General features: G+C 31.6%; 1 protein-coding gene across 1 annotated transcript in view; it reads right to left on the reverse strand.

Annotated features, from left to right (window-relative positions):
* Nucleotides 1–238: 238 nt before the first annotated feature.
* LOC108912420 (histone-lysine N-methyltransferase, H3 lysine-79 specific) overlaps nucleotides 239–18,577 on the reverse strand; it is a 22,368-nt gene continuing 4,029 nt past the window's right edge. The window contains exons 2-8 of the mRNA XM_018717635.1: nucleotides 18,100–18,140; nucleotides 13,519–13,657; nucleotides 12,720–13,463; nucleotides 12,456–12,662; nucleotides 10,321–12,136; nucleotides 8,440–9,345; nucleotides 239–2,848 (exon numbers count right to left, since the gene is read on the reverse strand). Of these exons, the coding sequence (XP_018573151.1) occupies nucleotides 2,181–2,848; nucleotides 8,440–9,345; nucleotides 10,321–12,136; nucleotides 12,456–12,662; nucleotides 12,720–13,463; nucleotides 13,519–13,657; nucleotides 18,100–18,140 (4,521 nt within the window). The 3' untranslated portion in view covers nucleotides 239–2,180. The remainder of the gene's footprint in view (nucleotides 2,849–8,439; nucleotides 9,346–10,320; nucleotides 12,137–12,455; nucleotides 12,663–12,719; nucleotides 13,464–13,518; nucleotides 13,658–18,099; nucleotides 18,141–18,577) is intronic.

Below are 18,577 nucleotides of genomic sequence, written 5' to 3' on the forward strand. Positions count from 1 at the left end.
AGGGTCTTTTCTTACCGATAGTAGGCTGTAGAAAAGAGCACGTCAAAAAATATATCGGAGTACTTTCACATAAAAAAAAAAATTTTGGAAATCGGCCAACGCCATCCTAAATACGGAGGTGCTCCCACTTTAAGTGAAACACACTGTATGTGTGTATATATATTTATATATATATATAAAATAATTAATTTTGGGGAGGGGAATTCCTGAACGGGTGCAATAAACGATATTATACATATAATGTATTTATTAAATAATTGGCAGTATGTGATACCATAATTACCGACTTAATCAAAATTACATATATATAACATACAATCTATCCCTATTCTTATTCACATTCAAAATAGTAATCTCGACAATTTTCAAGAAAACTTTTACTATTTTCAATCTTAAAATGACAATCGAATTAACAAAAAAATATATATTAATTCATAATCAGTCAAACCGATATCCGTTTTTGGGAAAAATTACAGAAGCTTTGGTGTTATCAAGATACAGTAAAATTTTAAATGATAAAACTACTAGACGGTAAAATTAACCTTTGGCTAAGAAACTGATTGAAATTAATAAATGTGCACGAGAACAACAAAACTGAAAGGAAAATAGATGCAGATGAAATAAAATTTTACAAACAAAACTGTTTTAAAATTCCTAACACAATAGCACTACAAAAATAGACTATAACATAATGTAATAATAACAACATAATTAATATAATTGTTAATAAAGTTAAACTTATAACAAAAAAAAGTAAAATACAAATTATAAGCACAAAATATCACCAATTAAACTTACACAAAGTAAAGATAAAATGTGACGCTTTATAAAATGACACATTTCACCGTACACTCCGTATATAAACAGAGAAACGTTGATACGTAAGGTGCAATTGGAGAGTCTCCAGTACAAGCATTTCAGGTACATGTCATCACTACATCATCTAAATTATCTAATAATTACATTAATTAGGTAATGACATGTACTTCATTTATTAAAAAAGTGGCAGTAAATATACTTGCACTCGATTATTGGTACAAAAAACTATCGTATCAAAGTAACCTAACTATACTGCTACCATTTAAAACGTTCAGTGGAAATAATATTCAGTATAATTAATTTACCTAAATTTCAGTTTCCTAATTTTACTACTCTATTTACAAAAGTTGTACTAAAATTTTCAGTTACGTTTACGGTTTTTATTTACACTAGATATTGATGTTTCTTTTTTTTATAAATAATAATTTACAATATATTCCTTTTTATACAAAATGAATAAATTAAATGCTTATCCAATAATTTAGAAGCAAGATGAGATGAGTTATTAAAGGCAGTGATAGTATTGAATACAATTGTACATATCTCAGGACAATAACGCAAATAAATTATGCCAATTAAATTAAATTTTTTCGTATGAACATACGATTTGAACACAAAATTGCAGTCGTTGTTATGCTGCTTGCGGTTTCCCTAAACCCCAAACATGCCATTTATTCATTTTAACAGTTCACTTTTAACGTTGTATTTTTTCAGACCAAATTATCCGACCGGAAACTATTACTCTGCTATTTACATTTCAAACCACCTGCTAAAAATTACTTTAATGTTTGGCTACATTTTTTTCAAGAAGGCATAATGTTCATAAATTTTAGAGGTGGCCATCTATTCATTGAAAATTATAAAACATTTTATTCAAATAGACATTAATTTTTAACTGCAGTACAAAAGTTGTTTGCAAAACAATGAAAAAAAAAAAAAACATTTTATAATACAACAAACACAACACTACTTGACTCGTATAAAAATAAAGATGCAAACAAAACGTATCGATGCATTTGCCGGATATCATAAGCAAGTGTATTTATTATTGCTCCCTCAAAGCATCTATTGTCATTTTCCAAAATCATTGAGAATGTAGAAATTTTAAAAAATGACACATTTGCTCTATTTGCAACACCTACTAAGTCTAAAGTGGCAATAGGGCCAATAATTACACAAAATAATTGAAAATTAACTGTCAACACGAATATAAATAGAGAACATATTTATCAATTATTTAAAAAAAATTATGAACTTTTGGTCTGCGTGAATAGTATACAACTTTAAAAGTAATAAGGATACGAGCTACTACAAATTCGCTTTGTGACATCTAAACTGCCATAATAATAGTTCAAATAGTGTCAATTTTTCCAGCTGTAGTCGTGTGACCTACCCCATCCATCACCAACAACGTGATGAATATCATTCTGGTGGTCCTTGTTCCAATCCCAATCTTTACCTTTCGGCTTGAACTTGGGTTCATGTCTGTCATTTTTCGACCAAGAATCGTCCCTCCAATGTTCTCGGTAATAAAATTTCTTCTTAAAATGCGTATCGGGCTTCTTCTTCTCTTCCGGATATCGTTGATATTTTAGCAAAGCGGGATTCAATCGTGTAGGACTCTTTTCAACAGGAACTGGCTCTGGACTGAAATTAATAGAGAGACTATTTGACTGAGGAGATGTCGGTGAAGGAGTTCTGGGAGGTCCCGACTCGTCCGGATGTTCTAAGCCAGTTGGAGACTCTAAGTATGTTTTATTTGTTGGCATTTTAAAGAGTGTTGGCTTAGGATTAGGGTTTAGTTTTATGGTTTGTTTTGGTGGGACAACATTGATAGAAGTGGGATGTAAGTCTCCATGTCCATGGCCTATACCTGAATCTGGAGAGGTGTTGCAACTGTCATTGCCTTCTGTGGACCTGCGCCTTTTGTCAAGTTCAGTTGATGCAAATGCTACGAGTCTATCAAAACCAGAAGAGATCCTATCCTGCCATTTTGACTCTTCACCTTCTTCTTCCACCACATCTACATCTAAGAAAAAAAAAAAAAAGGTTTGTGTAGATTTTCATTACACTTAAATTTTTTTCTATTCAAATTTTACAGTTTCATAATTAGTTTTCTAATATATTTAGATATTACACACAGGATGTTTAAAAATAAAGTTAATGCACGTACAAAAGACTTATAACTTGAAAGCCACTGTCTATTAAAAAAAAAAACAATAATGCACAGCTCGCTTGAAATGCATGGAGAAATGGAAAACTCTCTATATATATATGAGAAAAAGTTATTGAACGAAATGTGTGCCACCACCAAAAATGAAAAAAAAAAAAAAAAAAATGGAAAAAACAGCTTGGCAAAATTAATATAAAATTGCGCTAAAGCTACTTACCACCTCTTTTAATCAGCTTCTAAATCTAGTATGGTAGGGTATTATGCATGCGCTATATTTTGCACGTGAGATTTGTGTGCATGCCTGAATGTGGTGCCTCCTATTCAACGCAAACAAACTACAGTAAATATAGGAAATTTCAACACCAATTACCATTATAACACGTAAAACTTTCATTAGCAATATCAAGTGGTACACAATTGTTTTTTGTTAGTCATGGTTAAAGACAAATTTGCCAGTTCATTATAACCACTACATAGGATCAATAAATTTCCTTAAAAATACATTTTAATGTCTAATAAGAGTTAAACAGTGGCGGCTCTGGACTTCCATACCAGGAAGGGCGGAAAAATTCAAGTATAAAGTATAGAAAAAAAAAGTCAAATATAATTGATTAGTTTTATTTTAAATACTATTGAAATATAGTTAAAATATTCTCAACATTATTTTTTATAGTTTAGTACTAGTTTGTACCACTCTTATTTTCATTTATACTTCAAACCGTAAAGGATGAGGGATGAATAAATATATAAATTTCGGAAAATTTACATGACATGAAAAATACGAACAGATATGGATTGGAAATCGTTACTACCTGTTTGTACCACTTTTATTTTCATTTATACCTCAAACCCTATGGGATGAGGGTATCTAAATACATAAATTTCGCGAAATTATCTTTGAGGTACAAACGAAAATAAAAGTGGTACAAACAGGTACTAAAGGGGTACAATCAATTGTATTAAAGAAAAATTTGATTAAAGTTCGATGTTAACTTCACATAGCTAAACAAATAACGTTCAATAAGAAAGAAAGGCGGTGAATAATTATTATTTGATTACGCGTGGCCTAAACAGAACTCAAACTGCATAGCACATATATGCACTATTCCCACTCCGTCTTTCATTGCTGTGCGACGGTAACCATGACCACCACTCTAAACACTACAGATTTAGAGCGAGCTTTAATGTGTTGCATAAGATTTATTTATCTAATTATCTAGATAATAATATTCTAAACTAAATTTTAAATAAAATTTTTTACTATAATTTTTAAAGGGGCGCCTCAGAGGCCCTCGCACCAGCCGCCACTGGAGTTATATGTTGAAAAATGCCATATATTTTTATACATCAATATAATTTCTGTTTTTTCCAACTCATATCAACAAATGATTTTGTGCTTTTATTTTAAGTGATAAATATTTGGAAACAAACCACCTGTTGTTTAGAAACACCCCAATGTATGGGAAACTACACTAAAGGCAAAGTTTTAATCGTGCATAATGTAATATAGTGTCAGCTACAAAGTGTGTGAAAATATTACTTTCCATATTAACCGAAGTTACACTAACTTTTTATTGAATAATAAAAATATAATTTACACTAACACAAACTTCAACAATAATACTAAAATATATCTAATAAATATACTTTCTCCCCACATACATATATATTTACATAAATATATATATACAGGGTATCCCGAAATTAATGGGACACAGAGCAAGGGTAAATTCCTTACATCAAAATAATGTGATTAAGCCAAACTTACCTTGGTCCATTTGTGGCTAATAAAAAAAGTTACAGGGCGTTAAAGTTGAAATTTTGAATTCGAAATTCTTAAAATTCTTAGAGTTTTCAAAGGATTCTTTTGAAAATTTAGATTAGGGGATTTTCTGGGACGAGAAAAACGAATCCGTACTTAATTTTGCTGTAGACGCTAGAGGGCGCTACGAAATGTACTCTTGATTGATAAAAACTGGTTATAACTTTTTTATCAGTGTGTGTACAAAAGTTTTAATAGAAAAATATTGTTCTTCTATCTATTTTTCACAAATAAGGGGTACTTGTTTTATGTCGATAAATTTAACCGTTTTTGATATATTTCTTGTTTTTCTATTGGATAAAATAAAATAAGTTTGTAGTTACGTAAAAAACTAAAGATTATTTTTAATAATAATTTAATTACATTGAGGTGGCTACATTAAATGTTTATAATTATAAAATATTCCTTTCACTTTTTTCTTTTTTTCGTTATTTAACATTTTTTGATGAAAAAGATTAGATTTTTACGGAAAAAAAAAACATTTTCAATTTAAAACAATCAGTAAAAGATACAACATTTATCCTGTAATCAATTAGCAGAAATGACACTTCAGTAGTTCAGTAGTTTTAATAAATTATGTATTTTATTTTATTGCATCCAATAGAAAAACAAGAAATAAATCAAAAACGGTTAAATTTATCAACATAAAACAAGTATCCCTTATTTGTGAAAAATAGAAAGGAGAACAATAGTTTTCTATTAAAACTTCCGTACACACACTGATAAAAAGTTATAACCAGTTTTTATCAACCAAGAGTACATTTCGTAGCGCCCTCATCCGTCTACAGCAAAATTAAGTACAGATTCGTTTTTCTCGTCCCAGAAATCTAAATTTTCAAAAGAATCCTTTGAAAACTTTCTAAGAATTTTGAATTCAAAATTTCAACTTTAACGCCCTGTAACTTTTTTATTAGCCACAAATGGACCAAGGTAAGTTTGGCTTAATCGCATTATTTTGATGTAAGGAATCTACCCCTTTGCTCTGTGTCCCATTAATTTCGGGACACCCTGTATATTATATATATATATATATATTNNATATATAATATTAAGATTTCTATTATCTTAAAATATAACAAGGTTGGTCAGGCCAAATTAGGGCAAAGTTGTGGAATTTTATGAAGTTTTTTAATCAATAATGGAAAAGGTGCATTTTTAAACTCAGACAATATTTGGGAACAGAGTAAATTTTTGTTATTATAACTATATATTTGAATGTCTCACAAAAAAATGTCCAACAATGTCTGACTTTAAAATGTCTAGCTCTTTTCATTTTCGATTAAAAGGTAAAAGTGAAAAACTATACTTTATTGTCAGTTTTCCGTTAACTTCAAATCGAAAAAATATCTCTTGTATCCCTTAACAGAACTAGGTGATGAGGTTCGAAAAACAGACACCCGGTACATCAGGATGATGTTAACCAAAAAGAGAAGTTTTGAACATCAAAAAAACTAACATTTAAAAAAAAACAAAACAAACTTTTACTGTTGGATGGAACTGCCACCTTCTGTAATAAAGTAAACCCCACAACTTGCCTTATCCATTCCTATCAAATTTATTATCAGTCATATGTTATAAATTAGAAAATTTTGTAGAAGACAGGTTTAAGGGGTATATTGGCAAATTTGGTGGAAATTAAAAATATTCTGTTAAATAAACAATATTAAAGTACTGAAAAAAATCTAAATATTCTTAGAGACACTGCGAAAAATAGTATGCGTATTAGGACGATAATTTTCCTTTTTTATCCATAACATAGGTAACAGCTAACAACAAATTTTACAAAATTTCTAACTAAACAATAGAATTCAATAAATTTTAATGTATTTAAAAAAGATGGTAAAACCAAGCTGCAGTGTTCAAGCATAAAGTTAATGTGAATTATAAGCTAAATATGCGTGTAGTATTTTTTTGATAAACATTAAGTTAAGTGGTAGTTTTTATAATAAGCATTAAGCTAAATAGGAAATGGCAAAACAGCACCAAAAAAATTGAATTTACTTTATACATAAAAAAGATTAATATAAAATAATTAAGCATATTATAGAAAAAATTAGAAGGGAAGTTAACACCACAGCCATTCTTTTTTTCCCAATTCTCCGCCTAATAAAAAAATATTCCATCACCAACATTTATGTTTAAAAATAGGGAGGGTGTTCTAAAAAAATGTTAAATAATATAAGAGCATACAGACAAAAATTATAAAATTCACCATCGTTGCTGGATCATGAAGAAGACAAAGCGAAAATCACATGCACTTTGGTTTAGATCACAGCTATACAGATTTATATTACAACTACTTATTTTTGGATTATTCTGTGACCTTATAATTGTACAGCGAGAATATGTTCTATGAATAATTTTTTGCCTTATACAGGCCGTTACAAATTCGCTTCTCACTACAGGAATCTCGAAAACGGTAAGTGTTACAAAGTAGCTTAAATGGGGGAAAAGTAATCAGGGCACCAACATTATGCCTCTAAAAAATCAAGGCTAACGTGATTAGTTTTCGAAATATATTTGAAAAAAAACGAAATTTTAGAAATCCGTTTTTGTTTCATTTCAGCCTTGTTTGAGGTGATATTGAAAAAAGAAGAACACTTTCATGTTAGCCTTGATTTTTTAGAGGCATAATGTCGGGTCCCCATTTAAGCTACTTCGTACCTCTTACCGTTTCCGAGATCCCTGTAGTGAGAAGCGAATTTGTAACAGCCTGTATATGTGACGATATCTATTTATATTTTAGCGATGATGTCAGATACTCCACTGAACAATAAATACACTGACACTGAAGACAAAAGAATTGGTTTCTAAGAGGGATCAGTTAGTAAAATTTTAATAAAGATAAGCAAACGGTTGGATATAATAGATCCATGAATTCCTTGATTCCAGATAATCGAAAATTAAATTATCGCAGCCTATTTAAAAACAATTATTAAAATTTAATATTAAACAAAAATTAACTAAAAAATTAAGGGCAGTTTCTCTAATTATTATAGATTTTGAAACATTAGGTAATTAATTTTATCCAAAGATTCCATCATACGCATACTAAATAACTTTTGACATATGTACATATTAGATAGGTATCTATAAATTTAACAAGCATTTATTTTTTTCAATTTTAAATTTTGAATCTGTTCTTGGAAATTTCTTTACAAATTTAATTTTCAGAGGCTTAATGTTTTCCTTATTAGTGTTTTGAGGCACATGATCAACCGGTTTTTGTTTACTTTCTGAGGAAAGGCCGTTAACACTTGCACGATTTAACAATTTTTTAAAATTCCCTTTAATTTTTTCTACAAAATCAGAACCGGGCTTTACAGAATTAACAATCCCACTAAAATTCCCATTAGCTTTTAGCTGTACCAAAGACATTTCAACAATTTCTCGGGGAATGATTTTCCTTCGTCTCCGCATAGCACAGCCGTTTGTCTTTGAACCTAAAAATTTTTCATATGGCTTGATTTATACTTTCCTCCAAAGGTCCTTAACGAGATAGTTATTGAGATAGTCACAGTAATTAGTAGATTAGTAAAATAGCAAAATGAAACAAAAATAAGCACAGATAAGCTACCAACAGATTTACAAACGTGCAATTTGGTGCATTCGAAAGATATCTTACCTTCTTCATTGCACTTTCTCGGTCTCGACGTTTCTTGCACTTCGTCAACTAAAGGCGTAGATGTGTTTGAGTGAGGTTCTGGCGAGATGTTGTTGGTAAAGTTTGTTCTATGTCCATCGGCAAGATACGGCGTCGACGTTCCTTTTATATTAGTACGAATTGCTCCATGGATAATTGGCGACTCTCTCTTATAAATCCCTTCACTACCCTCCGCTTTGATAGCATTGCTTTGATCCTGGTAAGAAGATATATTTGGTAACATAGTTTGCTGAAGATATGCCTGTCTCCTTTCGTACATCTCAACTTCCTCTTTTATTGGTGGAGCTAAAACTCGTGCTTGTAAACTCACTGCCAATCCTTCGGGCACAAAACTATTCCTCGTTTCATTTTCTAAAGGAGCAGGTGGCTTTACATCACTAAAATATGATTCATGATACGGCTTTATGTCAGCCCGCGGTAACGGAGTGTACAACTCATTTGTGGAATAGTTAGAGTTCACTGAAGCAGCTCTCGACTGTGTAGGATATAGAACAGTGGTCCTCGGTGAATACTGTTGTCTAGGACTCAACTGTGAAGGCGTAGTGTACTGATGTACATTGTGAGAAGTAACTTTCACGTGGGAATGCATGTAGGCAAGTCCTTCTAGACCTTCTGCGGAAGAAGGTCTAGAAATGGGACTGTAAACTGTTTGCCTCATAGGTTCTACATCTTTAGGTGTTTGAGGTGTTTCGGGATTAGGCACTTTTACGTTGACTCTCTCTGGACGGGGAGGTAGATTAGCATTAACCACTGATCTGGAAGTCAGAGTCGCTGTACCTTGTATATCACTCATGTCAACAGCTGCATTTATTATGGATTGATTTGAAATTTCCAGAGTCCTTTCTATTTCTCCTGACATCAAATCACCTAAAAAAAATTCTCACAGTACAACCAGAACGTCAATGCGACATACATTAGCTATGATGTAATGGTAAAAATTAGCATTATATAAAACCAAACACAATATCTCAATAATTAAAAAAAAAAAAACAACACTAGGTACCAGGTACCATTTATACAGAATATATAGAACAATTTTAAAATTCTCGTGCCATTCTATAAATCAAACTCTGTTTATATGTTGTGCCAGTCCAATTACTCCTCTTCTTCATTTTCTTCCTCCTCATTTCAGAGGTCTGCTATTTCTTTGCGAATTTAATCGCATATAGAATAACGGTGACCATTATCACAGTAAAATAAAACAATTAGTCAAATCATGAATAATAATAATAATAATAGCCGATGAATTCGCTAATAACATATTTAATTACTGATGCATTTTCCATTTTCATTTGAAACAAAGCAACTACTACACCTACTTTGCATGTGAAGGTGCAAAGGAACAATTTCTCTAAGAAATTTTAATATCCCGCCGCACTCACAGATGCACAAAACAGGGAAGTATCAACTCCTTTTTAATAGCGAGCACATCCTTATTGATTTCTATATACTCGTGGTACTATTATACTGTGGGACATTATTTCTTCTTTAATCATTAACGAGTACAAGGAAGATCTTTCCAAAATCCATTTAATTCATGTTAATTTGTCTCGAGTACGTACTCTGAAAGTCGATGTTATTAATTATTCATCCGATGACAATGAAATGGTGGTAGAACACATATTTTACTTTTACTTTTTTTACTGGCCAAGATCCTAAATTGTATGAAGACAATTATGAAAAAATTAATTTAAAGAACAGACGTAAAACCCCCAGTTAGTATGACTATTTAATGCAAAACTTTCAGATTGGTTTTATTGATATTTGAAAAAAACCATAGGTACTTTAACTAGTCCCATAAATAGTCACCGATCTTTGGGAGATAAAAAACAAAAAGCTTACCTATTGTTCTTGTAGCAACTATCCCATCGGAAGGGTTGTACGGAAGTTGCTGGTGTGCCAACTTTTCTTGAGACAAATGCCGCCGTAGTGCAAGCTTAGCTGGTGAAACCTGTGTGTAATCTGGTTGTTCTGGATTCAACGACTTCTGGATTTGGACCTGAGGGGACACCTTGGGTATCTCTTCTCGATAACATTCCATCATGCTGGCTAAACCTTCCTGGTGTGGAAAATGATGGTTTTCTTCATTCTGTCGCACTACAGTCTCACAACGAGAAGTGTATTTACTTGCCTGAACAACGAATTTACGTTGTTTCTCTTCCTGTTTTGGTGTAACGAAATTATTTTGATAATTATAGCTATGAGATCCATAACTTGTGCTATGATGTTGCTGAACAGTGACCACGTTTGTGGATTGGGGATTATGGGAGGGGTAGTGGTGTAGAGTAGAAGGTTGAATATTGGGTTGAGACTGTTTAGATCTATTTTGCTGATCCTCATTTAAAACTGAAGTAATGATACTCTTCAAACGGTCCTCAAAATTTGTTAGTCGCGGAGGCTCCTGGCTTTTGGAAATGTTACCGTTAGTGGTTACGTTCGGTGTACTAACAGTTGAGTAATTGTTATGTGACGTCTTCTGCCTTTTGGTCACGGGAAGTGGTGCCGGCATATTGTTTCTAATTAAGCTACGTGTACCGTTTTGAATTGTCTTATTTGAATTTCCTGGCAACTGGGGCATCTTGCTAGAAATTGCGGAGAGTTTACTAGCCTCAATTTTTCTTCCAGTTTCAAGAATCTTCTGTGCTAATATTTCAGGATTTTGTTCTTCGATCTTAGCAATATCTGGCACATCAGGCCAATCTTGAGATCTAGCTCTATACTCCCTGGCCTTCCTAGAAACCTTCACGGGTTGCTGTTGCTGCCTAGCAGCTAACACCTGGGCTTGCTTACGTTCTTCACTAGTTTTCTGTAAGTTAACTATATCACCTTCCAACTTTGAAACCTCATTCTGTAACTTCTTTCTATGGGCAAGTGTAGAAGATATTTCCCTTAAAATATATTCTTGGGCAACACTAGGAGATAAATCATGGCTTGTCGCCGAACCCATATACTTCTCACACACTTCGGCTTGCCTTTGAAGAATATGATTATTTTGCTCTGCCTCTAAATTAGCAACTTGTCCTTGTAATTTGCTCGCTTTTGCTTGCAACTCTTTGTGTCGACAAACTATTTCTTTAGCTTTTGCTAGCAAATCTACGGGAGAGGATGCATTGATTCCCAATTCACTCATTCTTGCTTTAAGCAGAGCCACACTATCGTCGATGAGCACTTTGATTTGTTTTTCTAATTGCGCAGCACGGCTTTTAAGTTTTTTGTTTCTCTCCTTTTCTTCTTCGATTTGACTCTCCACTGTGCTTTTGTATAAAGGATTCTTCATTTGGTGTAGCATCTGCATATAGTGACCTTTAAACATATCTAGAAGAACTTGTAACCCATATGGTGTTTCTGATGGTTCTTCTGGTATATCCAATTCATTGTGAATGATTATTTCTGAACTTAAAGCAGTTAGTTGTTGATCTACACAACCGGGCGCTGGCGGGAGTTTCTTTCCGATTGCTTGAGGTGATGTACTAAGCAATGTTTCATTGTGCAGCAAGTCCAAGCCATTGATTTTAATTTGCTTCTTGGGCTTAGCTTTCTTTACTCTACCCCTTCTCGGTTTTGCTGGGGCTTTCTGTATCTGTTGCTTTTCTTGCTGAATAGAATTCTTCCCTCCTCTGCATACCTTCCTTCTTAATTTCTTTGGTTGTCTCTTGACCTAAGAAAAAATTTTAATGAGAACAATTTTCAAAATATTAGATTGCCTGCACAAAATAGGTAAGCACAAATTTTTATTTCTTTTTTTTTTTCACAGAAATTTATTTAAGATAAAATTAAAAAAATTATAGAATCACTAAATTACATACATTTACTATTTAGAAAGACTATTACTAATTTAAAACTTTTTTGTTAGAAGAAGCTAAACGATTTCTTGTTTAGCTTCTTTTATACGAGTATGAATATTTAGTGCAGAATCGGTATTTTCCACTTTCAAACATGCAAATAGTATAAAGAGTGCACTACAGACAAACTCCCACCTTGGAAATTGAAGAATCCTCCTCAGACTGACTACTTTTTTCCTTGGAGCAATAATCTGACCAAGCCTTGCGAGTTGTAGGTCCATAATTACTATCTTGATCATCGAAATCAGATTCTGACGTAGAATCTGGTGCCAATTGTTTAGAAAGGTCCCTCTTAGCTCTGTCTCTTGCACTCCTAGAATTAGTATTTTCATCCTCTCCATGCTATAATACAGAATATATAAACACTCGATATTGATTAATTTGTACATTAACCCTTACCTTTAACTGCGGTTTTTTCAACCGCTGAAAATACCTTTCTAATTTTGTGCGATCAATGATGTGTAAATAATAAGAAACCGGTTTGCCAGTCCACGAGACAGATCCTCGTAGAGGAGACATCTCTGATACATGCATAATAGTTCCAATATCACTCAAATTTCTGTCGGTAATCCTAAAGTTTAACGGACAAAAACTTTTAGATGAAACTATCCTCGCACCATCCTTTAAATCTGCAAATCTCTCTTTTAGTTGATGGTCTACTGCTGGGCCAAAAGCAAAATTATTAACAAAAACGATGGTGGCCTGATTGATTTTCTCCCTGTGTTCTTCAGTTAAAAAATCTCCTTTCAACAACTTATACTCGCCATACTTCTTACCATACCATTGCATCCAAGTACGGAAGTTCTTGTTCATGCTCTCAGCATATCTACTTGGTACTTCTGCTCTTTCAATTCCAAGACATATCTTACAAGGAGTTGCAGCTGCCATCTGCAAAACAACCTGTCCAACTCCAGATCCCAGATCAATAAATACGTCATCTTTTGTAATCTCTATCTGGTCGATCATTTGACAAACTAAATCATAAGAAGTTTCTCCGTAAACTTCAGGAGAAAAAGGTTCATACTGATTAAGTTTTTCAGGATCAGTAACAGCAGCATTATAAGTTTGTTGCAAAATATGACGCAATAAACCTCTAGAAGGATACTTGTTCAACCTGTGAGCTGGAAGTGACGTACCTTTTTCCTAAATATGTACTATGTTTAAATACCGATTATTACTTCATGACAATGCTACTTACCAGTGCTACCACACTATCAATGGCTCTGTTGAACCTATCACATAATGATTTCATACTCTCATAGCTTCTAGTGTCGTAGTCACAAAGTATGTTGTTTTCCAATGGCAGTTTTAATTCAGGTAAATCTTCACAGACCCATCTAGACAAAAACATTATTTTTTTTCAATATGTACTGTACAATCACATAAATAATTAAAATAATGTTTTTCACAACAGTCTAACTAGAACAGCAATATATTATCTGCGAACAATTATTGTATCTCAGAAGAAATTAGAAACAAATTTTATGGACATTATTTATTGTCTATATAAAATATTAAATTACATATTATAAATTCAAATGTATTAAAATTTTTTAAAAACTTCCCAAATATTTATTTTTTACTAATGTTAGTTTCATAATTCCTCATAAGAACAAATACTGTTCAGTTATGTGGGTCATACCAGAATGAGTGGACATTAAGGACGGGATTTTGTACAAAAAATATCGCCCAGCGTGAGTCACGAAACGGTACCCCGGCAAGTGCTGCTCTAGCCCTAGCGGCCAACGCTTCAAGGTGTGTTGTTTAATAATTTTCGCTGGGCGATATTTTAACAGGCCTCGCGCCCGATTGTTCAGAAACGGCTCCAATTTGTGTACATACAGTCATAAGGAAAGAGAGTAAAGATTTTATTAATCATTAATAGATTATCGAGGACAATAATAATTTTTTTATTAAGTAGGCAATAATTTTTAGTTAACAAGCTTAAACAATCTTAGAATTACCATTCCTTTATTATAAAAGCAGATATAATTTTTAAAATTCCATGTAGTTTCCTCTTCAAAAGCTTAAAAAACGTATAACAGGATAACCTGAATAGTCAACAGTCTAATGTTTATATTTTCACGTTAACAATCCGATACGGAAATTACCTGCTATTTTCAGTAAAAATGATTAACTTGAATTATTTTTTTACTTTGGTGAGTCGTATTAATTTAAAAAACACTGCCTAATTACTAAAATATATAGAAACTTGCTACTAATTACGTTTGGAGAATAATATGTATAGTAGGGTGGTCCAAAAAAAAAAAAACGATTTTTTTTCGTGTCTCTTGTGAAAATATGTTAGTTTATCATGTTTTAAGAGCCCCCTCAAAAAATCAGCTCAAAAAATTTTTTTAAAGGTCGCTCAAGTTTTTAAAAATTTCCAAAATCCTCAAAAATTGAATTTTTTTTTGTTTAATTTTTTTCTCGTTATTTTATCATTTTCTAGGTTGAAAAAAATCTCGATTCTGAAAATTTCAAATCGATATTTTAATTTCTAAAGGTCACTCATAATTATTTTAATTTTCAGAGTTGAGCGACCACTAAAAAATAAAAAATTTTAAAAAAATTAAAAAATTATAAATATTTGATACTCACAGTGCAGTAGTAAATTTTGCCTCGAGACATTTATTAAGTGTCTCATAATTAATTTCTATTATTTTGTTGATCAAATTTAATGAAAAAAAATTGTTACTTCGTTGATATTTATTTTTTAGAGGTCGCTTGAAAACGTAGGTAGGTACCTATTATGAGTGACCTTTAGGAATTAAAATATCGATTTGAAATTTTCAGAATCGAGATTTTTTTTCAACCTAGATGATAAAATAACGGGGAAAAAAATTAGACAAAAATAATTCTAATTTTACTGACAATAAGTCGCACTATCGTCTTTAGTACTGTGAAGGTCATTTGTCTCGAAAGCTCTTTTTTTATTTTTAAGCAAAACAGAAGGGGATGCTATCTCCGTAAACAACAATCTGAAAAAATTTGTTAAAATAATACAGTTATAAAGGCTATACTGTATACTCTGCATCGGACCGTGAACGCAATTGACCATACCGATACTGTTTTTAAGAATATCATATTTATAACTGTATTATTTTAACATATTTTTTCAAATTGTTGTTTACAGTTATTTGCTACCTGTCAGTTTTTTCTTTTTTTAAAGAATGCCATATTTACGGAGATAGCACTCCCTTATGTTTCACTTAAAAATAAAAAAAGAAGACCTTTTGAGACAAATGACCTTTACAGTATTAAAGACAATAGTTCGACTTATCGTCAGTAAAAATTGGAATTTTTTTATCAGTTAACAAAGTCGCTACTCTAATAAAGCAAATAAAATGTAAAGACTGTGTAAATAGTTTAATGACAAATACAGTTTTCGTATAATTAATTTTTGTTAAAGATCGTGATGGTTTGACGTATCCACCCTCAAGGCGTCGTAGTAATATGCCAAGACACGGAAAAAATAATAAAATTAATAAAGACAGTACATTAGTACACCCAAGCTACAGAAAAATAAAGTTGTGTATGTATCATGTATTAAAAAAACTGTGAAAAAATGTGACCATATTTGAAAATTTGCATGAACAACATAATTTCCCTAACACTTGTAATCATTTAATAGAACTTGTAAGTTAATGTGAAAAGTATATTGATAAGAATAAATCATGAAGTTAAAATATTTAATTCAGTGAAATCTACTTGAATTCAAACTTGAAATATGAATATTTGTCATAAGATGCAACATAATGTTTAATATGTAAAAATATTATTTAATTCGGATCTGTTCAAAGCAGACGTGGTCGCATTACCTCGCACACTCCACTTCCCCGTAATTTGCATTTTCTGGTATTGATGCTTTGGGAATTTGGGATTGATACATAGAGTCTGGTATGATCTATAAGTTTTATAACATATTGGCAATACCGACAGTTAGGAATAAAATAAAAAAAGTTACCGTACTTAACTAATGAAAACGGCTCTTAATGTGGCCGACATGGCAAATATCTTTGAAGACATCTTAGAACAGCAAACAAACGAATATACGGTACATATATTTTTTTATTTAACGGGTACCTAAATTTAACCTAAGGTAAACAGACAAATATATTACTAACACAAAATTAATTAATTACATGGGATCCATTAATTACTAGCAGTTATTTTGTTTTTTTATTTATAGTTATTAAATACACGCATCCATCAAAAATACCAGACATTATAGTTGAATTTACTTTGTAACAAAACCTGGTCGAAGATTAACTGAATATACAATGTATAAATCGAAGGCTTTTGACCTTTAAAGAGTCTATGAACTATAAGATCATTTCATTATATTTTCACAACTTGTTTAAAATATAATTTCTTATATTTTTTTCATACCTTTAACTTTAACTTTACAGATAAATTGATTGTATGAAACGAATTCCAAAAAACACCTGAGTCAGTCTGTATAATTATTTTAACCAGTTCGTTAACTGTATTAGTGACACCTACATTTACATTAACTTTATAAAATGACAAGTATTTTGAAGTACCTAGTTTACATAAAATTTATCAATTAGATGTATCGTAATGAAACAAGTACATCTTTTTTTATGTAGAAATGGTCAAGGATTTCGATTTTCCAAAAACGAATTAAAGATTCTGAACCTTGGTTTATATAAAATAATTCCTCGTAATGAATGGTACCTCTGTATAAAATGTTATCAATTAATTTCGAAGCATTTTCGAGATATTGTAATAAAATTGTGTCTTAATGGCCCCCTTGAAAGGGGCATAGCGCCACAGGGGGGGCGGGGGCGTTAATGAAATGTTTTATTATTTACTATACCAAATGGTAGGTTACATGCAATCATTATGAAGATTAAATTAAAACATAAATTGAGTCTTCTGGTTGTAGCCAGTTTTTTTATACTTGTGTTGTGCACTGTTTAATATTTTATGTTTATTAATATTTATTTTAAAGGTTTTTATACATATACAAGTACTGAATTACATTATTGTTTATATTTTTTTAGTAAAAGAAAGTATTGTTCGTTATTTAACTTTCCCTACTTGGGACACATGTCGATATGAACTTTTTTGCTCAAAATTAATTCCTCTATCATCCGTGTTCGTTTGGCACACCGGAAATGAAACATCCTATATATACATATTAATTTAAACACTCGCCTAAATGAATACTCTAAAGGGTGTACACCGCAGCATCTCCGATGTTAGGACCAGAAAGTGAGATAATATATCGATTTGCAAGGACCGTGACCCTGTCTGAAAGCAAGACTAGGCAATCAATATTTCCAGCCAAGACGATGCAGTCTTTCAGCAAATCAATAAGCCTCCTAACTGGGACATTTACATGAGAATTTTCGTCACTTCAACTCTAGACAGCTATCAAACTATCTTTTATAATGTTTAAGTATTTTTCAGAGAGTGATATTTTCATGTTATTTAATTTTTTTACGATGGTCCTCATTTTTTTTTGACGCCACTGCAATATACTAATATAAAATAGTATACATAATGTGTTACTACCTATTGAAAATTTGCGGAATATTGCTAAAAGATCCTCCATTTGTCCGTACTACAAAAGTATTTTTGTAATATAATTATGAATACCTATACTTAATTTGAAACTAATTATAATTCATAAAGTTAACAGTACGTTCCAATTATTTTCGGCAATAATAAAACATCAATAATAGTACTTCCTGAACTGGGAAAATACATAGAACAAATTAGAGATTACAGTAATATTAATAAAACTCACCTAATGGTTTCCACAATTTCGATAGCCCCATCGTGTTTGTCCTAAACAAGGAAAATAATGTTAACAAAACAACCAAATATAATCGAAACACACACACATATATACAGGGTGACTCAGAACTTATCCAAAAAAAAAAAATTCTGGATGTACAGGGGACCCTTACAAATACAATTTTGTAAAGAAAAAATCACAAAGGGCAGTTCGAAAATGATTTAAAAATACACTTCTACATGGCACTGGAAACTGGTCCACTATAAAACCTGACCTCGCACAATGCGACCGGCATGACGGTGTGATAAAAACGGACAAAAACTTTCGCAAGGAAAGAAATATGTAAATAGAATTATATCGCACCTATTTTATATCAGCAAATTCAACTGCTTTTGCCTTTATTAATTAATAAAATTAATTTGTGTTTTTAAATAATAAAATCATTTGACATACCCGATGTTACAACAATTGTTCAAAATTTTATCCA

The sequence above is a fragment of the Anoplophora glabripennis genome, unplaced genomic scaffold, assembly GCF_000390285.2.
Source record: "Anoplophora glabripennis isolate ALB-LARVAE unplaced genomic scaffold, Agla_2.0 scaffold518, whole genome shotgun sequence".
Lineage (NCBI taxonomy): Eukaryota > Metazoa > Arthropoda > Insecta > Coleoptera > Cerambycidae > Anoplophora > Anoplophora glabripennis.